The 6747-nt window shown below is 31.9% G+C and overlaps 1 protein-coding gene across 1 annotated transcript in view; it reads right to left on the bottom strand.

Annotated features, from left to right (window-relative positions):
- Positions 1 to 1121: 1121 nt before the first annotated feature.
- The window catches only part of LOC106475128 (Golgi resident protein GCP60-like), a 17289-nt gene continuing 11663 nt past the window's right edge, over positions 1122 to 6747 (bottom strand). Inside the window, exons 5-8 of the mRNA XM_013935826.2 lie at positions 5233 to 5320; positions 3764 to 3971; positions 2332 to 2616; positions 1122 to 1902 (exon numbers count right to left, since the gene is read on the bottom strand). Coding sequence (XP_013791280.1) covers positions 1676 to 1902; positions 2332 to 2616; positions 3764 to 3971; positions 5233 to 5320 — 808 coding nt within the window. The 3' untranslated portion in view covers positions 1122 to 1675. The remainder of the gene's footprint in view (positions 1903 to 2331; positions 2617 to 3763; positions 3972 to 5232; positions 5321 to 6747) is intronic.

The following is a 6747-nucleotide window of genomic DNA, read 5'->3' as shown; positions in this document are numbered from 1 at the left end:
GTTTTAGAATAAGAGTATGAGTTTATTCATTGATAGTATTAAGTAAAATAAAGTTTATTCCTAACTGAACTAAAGCAAAAAACTTAAGCAAGTTACAGTGTTGATATGTCTCTTTATCGAATATAGGTAGTACTTAATAAAGGCTTAAATAATGTTAGGCCTAAGATAAGTGGGCTTATAGATTTTGGTGTCTGTGGTTTTAGTTTGTTTTTAATTTCTTGCAAAGCTACATGAGGGCTATCTGCACTAGCCATCCTTAATTTAGCAGTGAAAGACTAGAGGAAGGCAACTAGTCATCGAATATATAGGTGGTACTTAATAAAGGCTTAAATAATGTTAGGCCTAAAATAAGTGGGCTTACAGATTTTGGTGTCTGGGGTTTTAGTTTGTTTTTAATTTCTTGCAAAGCTACATGAGGGCTATCTGCGCTAGCCCTCCCTAATTTAGCAGTGAAAGACTAGAGGGAAGGCAACTAGTCATTGCTACCCACTGCCGATTATTGGGTTACTCTTTTACCAACGAACAACAGGATTGACATCACATTATAACATCCCCACAGCTGAAAGGGCGAGCATGTTTGGTGAGACTGGGATTCAAACCAGTGTCCCTCAGATTAGGAGTCAAGCATCCTAACCACCTGGCCATGCCATTCAGTGTCTGTGATTATAATTCTCTTGTATTATACTAGAAATGCCATATTTAATAAAGTACTATTGCAATAAAGATACTAATTTGACTGCAAATGTTTTGCGAGTATCTGATAGTTATTCAATATAAACAATTTGCCTCACTTGAATGAACAATATCTGTTCAGTTAAAATCCTTATGCAGTGAATAAGTTTCACAGCAGATGTTTAATCTGATCACAATTAGGCCAAAATAAGTCACTTTAGCTGAATCCTATAATATTGAATTCTCTTCATACTGTATCATTTATAAGTATAATTAAATCAAAATGATTGCCACTTAGAAACAACAAGAATATTAATCTCTGACTAAAAATATGTATAATTATCTAAAAGACAGATGGACTAACTTTTGCTTATCAAAGATAAATAGTGTGAACCGAAGAAGTAACATTCACAGTAAATCCAACTGTGTGAAGCACACTGAGGCAAATAATTTTTTTAAATCTTTTTATTAGATTCTGTATGGCAATCCTGTAGTAGATATACATGAACATTAAACAACTGCTAGCGATATGTTGAGGCTTAGAAATTGTTATATTAACACAACAAAATTTCTTTAAAATGAGAAACTTAATTACTAGTAACACCACTTGTACACAATTTTTAAGTGAGCTATGACAAGGCCCAATGAAAGAAGTCAAGGTACAAAGCATTCATAGAATATACAGAAGTTACTTTATCATAAATATTTTCTTAGCACGTAGCTCTGAATGCATATTCTTATTTTTCTAACTAAGGTAAAATAAAACATATTTGTACACCCAACATACTATCCTATCCACTATCCCATTTCAATCATTACTTGCAGGTACACTTACACATTGTGCTTCACAGGCAAAATGTAACTTACAAAAGATGAAAGAAACTGAAGTGTTACATCAACACCATGAACAAGTGAAGCTTCATGTAAGAAACCAGCATAGTTGTTTTCCACTTGAAACAGTCTGGAACTCTCTCAATGTGCTCCACAAATTTTTATCTTACTCTCAGTGTGTATAATATACACGATAGTATAAGGTCTTTGACCTCCACAGGGAATATGAATTATCAAACTTCAGCTGGTAAACTCCTTGTCCTGCATACATGTGACTTCCTGCGTATACTTCTTCATGACAGTCTCGTCTGTACACGGGGATGATGATGCTGAGAGGAGGCTGGTCACTAGGACTAGTTCCTTTTTCCAAAACTGCTAAATTATTTTGCTGATCTGCATCTATAAACACAAAAAAAAAGCTGAATATTTTACATTTACATTAAAAAATAAAGTAAAAGTAAATTAATCTCAATAAGTTCAATGTAAGGTTATAATTTTTTTTCTACCACCTTCAAATACTGAATGTCTAGTTATTGAAAATGAGTAAAATATGTGTCTATCAGCAGAAACAGAGCCTAGATGAAATAAGCACTGCAAGTTTTTGGTATCTAACTATAAACATAGTAAAAATACACTTTTAAAGACATTTTAATGTTTTTATTTTAAGAAGTAAGATCTAAGAAAACAAAATAGCTTGTTGCATCGAAAAATGTGAATAACAAACAACACCCTTTGAAAGTTAGATAATATAAAAATTAATATGTTTTCTGAGCTTTTCTTATCTGAATAAGTTATATTCTGAATCACAAAATGTATCAAACTTCTCACCGTCTTCGTCTTCATCATCATCCTCACTTTCACTAATGTGAACAGACACCTGACTTCCTGGGGTTTTTGTCCATTCAAAGTACACACCAAAACCAATGTCATAACTGTCTGTGGCAAACTCCCAGAACAAACAAGTTCCATCGTCATGGGTAGGGACTCTTACAGTCACAGTTTCTCCGTGGCCAACTCTGATAATCCCATCTCCACCTTCCTTACGGATAGACTCCTTGAAGTCTTTGATGTCTTTTCTAGTCCACATGGATGCTGCTGCTATTGGAGGCATGTCTGTATCACCAGCATAATGCAAGAGTTAGTAAAAGCATGCAAAAAACAGATAAACTTCAATAAAATGGTGTGATAAAACACAAACATTACTTCTCAATACTTCACCTTTCATACACAAGATACACCTACTATAGCAAAGACTGCTGCTAAGAAAGAAAAGGCATGAGTAAGTATTGTTTACATTACAAATTACAATGTCTATATTCTTTATTTTACAAGTGCTCTTTGTTTGACTGTAAACTGTAAAACTATTTCTAATCTAGTTATTACACCTTACTTTTTTTGACAGCAAGTCATTTTGCATGCAAGAATCCGAGATGTTTCTCAACCATAAAACATTTAGGGAAACATGAACAACCTTGGAATGACTGTTTATAGTATTCCATACATAACAAGATTAATCGACTCTAATACACACAGTTGACTCAAAATATCAATGTTATCCTCCATACACGAGGAAAACAATTTAGAGCTAGAAACATAAATCTCACCATAGACTAATAACAATGTAGTCTACATTTTTCAATCCCATAATATTTTACACTTAAAACAACAGGAGTGATGGTAATAACTAAAATGTTGTTCAATAAATATTTTGGACTAGCACAAATTATATCATCAGTATTCTATAAGTAAACAATAAACCTACAGTTTTGATCTAACATAGCTACAAAAACATGTACAAAAATCAGTAACAATTATAGGTAAGAGTAAGAACAGATTTAAAGACTGAGTGTTAAGAATACGAAGGCACTTTTTAACTGTGAAGAATCCTTTTAATAAAAGTTTAATGTTATTGAATTAACAGTATATACAATATTGGATGTGGAATCTCTGTTTATTAATCATGTGTTTTACTATTATTGTCATTTCCTTGTTTTTCATTAACCTACAATTTCTGATTCATGAATCCAGTTTTCCACACTTATTCAAGTTGCTCAGTTTGCCTAATAAAATCACCAAAAAGCAAGAAAATCAAATCATTGAGGGCATAAATAAATGGTTAACAAAGAACTGAATCCTTCACAATAGGTTAAAAATATACTAAATTTGAACACTTGTAAATGCTAGCAGCTAAACTATATGAATTGTCTCTTTGAAATAAAAAGAATACCCAATCAGGTCAATATCAAAATTGAAAACTGACCTGTTGTTTCGTCGTCACTACTTTTTCCACTAGAATTTTCTCCATTTTTCATATTAACAAGCATCTTACTTCCATCATTAACATTCACATCACTTGTAATGTGGTTTGATGCCTGATTTTGGTTGTTTTTGACTAGTTGTTGTTGCAGAAGTTGTTGCATATACTGATGGTAATGTTGTTCTTGAAGTTGTCGAATTAACACTGCTTGCTTTGAGGGAAATATAGATAGATTTTATTTGATTTTCTATTAAGCATAAGAGCACACTTATAACACCCTGTAATCTACCATTTCTTTACAACTACAAAATTAATATTTTCAGCCTGTAGTGAACACCAGTATCAGTACAACAGAATGAATTTAGAGCAGGTACTATTAAATTATAAAATGATTTTAAACAACACTGATGGGGTTCAGGATTTCTGCCCTGCAGGTATTCCGAGTACTAGCTTAAAATTTACAGAAATTTACCACCATAGCTCATTCTTAACATTATCAAATTTTAAATAAAGGGGGGGGTATATGAATATCTCCAAATTTACTGGACTACAAGAGGATAAATTTTTCCTTCAAGCAAGGTCTAACTATGTGACAAATGCCAAAAATATTTAGTAAAACCCTTGTCCCCAAACAACTGGGTTACAGAAAAAGTATAACCCTCAAATCAGTAATGCATTTTGCAGGATAAACCAAACTTTGAATTTTCAACACAAAAGCTGCATTATTATATTTAAAACTAACACAAAAGTAAAGACTTGTCAATTTACTAAATTAAAACAAATTCTAATAACTGTATCAACTAATAAAACATTTTAAGTAAAAATCTCATATCACCCGTAAATTAAATCATGTTCCTACTTGTTCACAACATCTTTAGATTAAATGGAAATGTAAAAAAATGACTGTTAAAAGCAGTCACATCCAACACAATAATGAACAAACTATGTCAACAGGAACCGAACATCTACTGTAAAATATACAGAACCGATAGTTATAAGCAACCAAGCATTTGGATAACAATGGCTACATCAAAAACATATTACAAATACTTCACAAAAAGAATTCCACAAGGTTAGTTAAACTAAAAAATATGTAAACCTGTGAACTACTGCTAGCTCCCTTAAAATTCCTTCTATATAGTGAAAAGTACTTACAGTATTAGGCTTAGATAAATAGAAAATTAAATACAATTAAGTATAAAACTCATCCAGAATTTATGTGCATCAACAGGTCAAAAAAATAAAATAAATCATGTATTTAATGTTCATAATATATTTATAGAAAAAATATATTAAAAAGCTTAAGAAAAATGCTGCTTCGTTGCTTAGAAGACTGTATAAATATCTCTCTTCCCCACCCACCTCCAAAGATATAATAGACAGTTTCTACAATAAATAAATCAAAGACTTGTTCTCAGCAAAATGATTTACTTAAGAATAATCTCAACACCATGTTCACAACAGTGGCTTACCTGTTCTGGATTACCTGGCAACTGCTGTTCAGCGTACATCTTGAACTGATAATAGGTTTGTCGATTTAATGCCTCTTGAATCAGTCGTCTAAGAAGTCAAAGTGCACTTACACAACTTTGTTCAAAACCTTTTTTTAATGCATACAATAACCTATATCACTAAAATCCTTTGTAATAATTCTCTATATTTCTAGCAAGAAAATTATTTTAATAGATGAGAAACCTGATGAAAGCTAACAAAGATTAGAAAAGAATTGTTTACATGTTCATACAAATTTCTTTAGCAGTTAAATTATTATGATTCAGAAATCACGTTTGTCATACAATTTTCTCAATGTAATTTTATTGTTAAGCATAAAGCTAGACAATGTGTCATCTGTGCTGTGCCCATATAATTTTCTTGAATTTTTTCTTAGTAACGGAGACAATTTGGAGTAACATTTATCTCCAATGTCCAAAAGTGATCCAATATAAGAAAAAAAAGAGAACATTCAATATACAACAGCATTACCATACTGCCCCTAATTAATGTCCCCTGGTATTTTTATAAAGCTTACTTTGTGTGACAGCAATAGTAATCCAAAAAATAATCCACTTTTACCATAATTTTGATTTTAGAAAAGAAAAAAAAGGAAGGAGAAAAATAAACACACACACACACACACTTTTTAGCACTGAAATCAATAAATCACATGTGAAAAATTGAATCCAGAACTGCAAAGACTATAATTAACAACCCCCCCCCCTTGCAGTTTGTAATGCCCATGGGGGCATTAATTACGGGCAATACAGTAATTTATAATAAGACTCAATATGAAAAAGGACATTTTATAAGATTCGGTATTAAAATGGACCACCCTGTAATGTGGTTCAGTATTAAAATGGAACAACTTGTAATGTAGTTCAGTATTAAAATGGAACAACTTGTAATGTAGTTCAGTATTAAAATGGAACAACTTGTAATGTAGTTCAGTATTAAAATGGACCACCCTGTAATGTGGTTCAGTATTAAAATGGACCACCCTGTAATGTAGTTCAGTATCAAAATGGAACAACTTGTAATGTAGTTCAGTATTAAAATGGAACAACTTGTAATGTGGTTCAGTATTAAAATGGAACAACTTGTAATGTGGTTCAGTATTAAAATGGAACAACTTGTAATGTAGTTCAGTATCAAAATGGAACAACTTGTAATTGGTTCAGTATTAAAATGGACCAACTTGTAATGTAGTTCAGTATTAAAATGGACCACCCTGTAATGTAGTTCAGTATCAAAATGGACCACCCTGTAATGTGGTTCAGTATTAAAATGGACCACCCTGTAATGTGGTTCAGTATTAAAATGGAACAACTTGTAATGTGGTTCAGTATTAAAATGCACCAACTTGTAATGTAGTTCAGTATTAAAATGGACCACCCTGTAATGTAGTTCAGTATTAAAATGAACCGCCCTGTAATGTAGTTCAGTATCAAAATGGACCACCCTGTAATGTAGTTCAGTATCAAAATGGACCA

The sequence above is a fragment of the Limulus polyphemus genome, unplaced genomic scaffold, assembly GCF_000517525.1.
Source record: "Limulus polyphemus unplaced genomic scaffold, Limulus_polyphemus-2.1.2 Scaffold8122, whole genome shotgun sequence".
Taxonomy (NCBI): Eukaryota; Metazoa; Arthropoda; class Merostomata; order Xiphosura; family Limulidae; genus Limulus; species Limulus polyphemus.
This window is presented reverse-complemented; position numbering and strand designations above follow the sequence as displayed.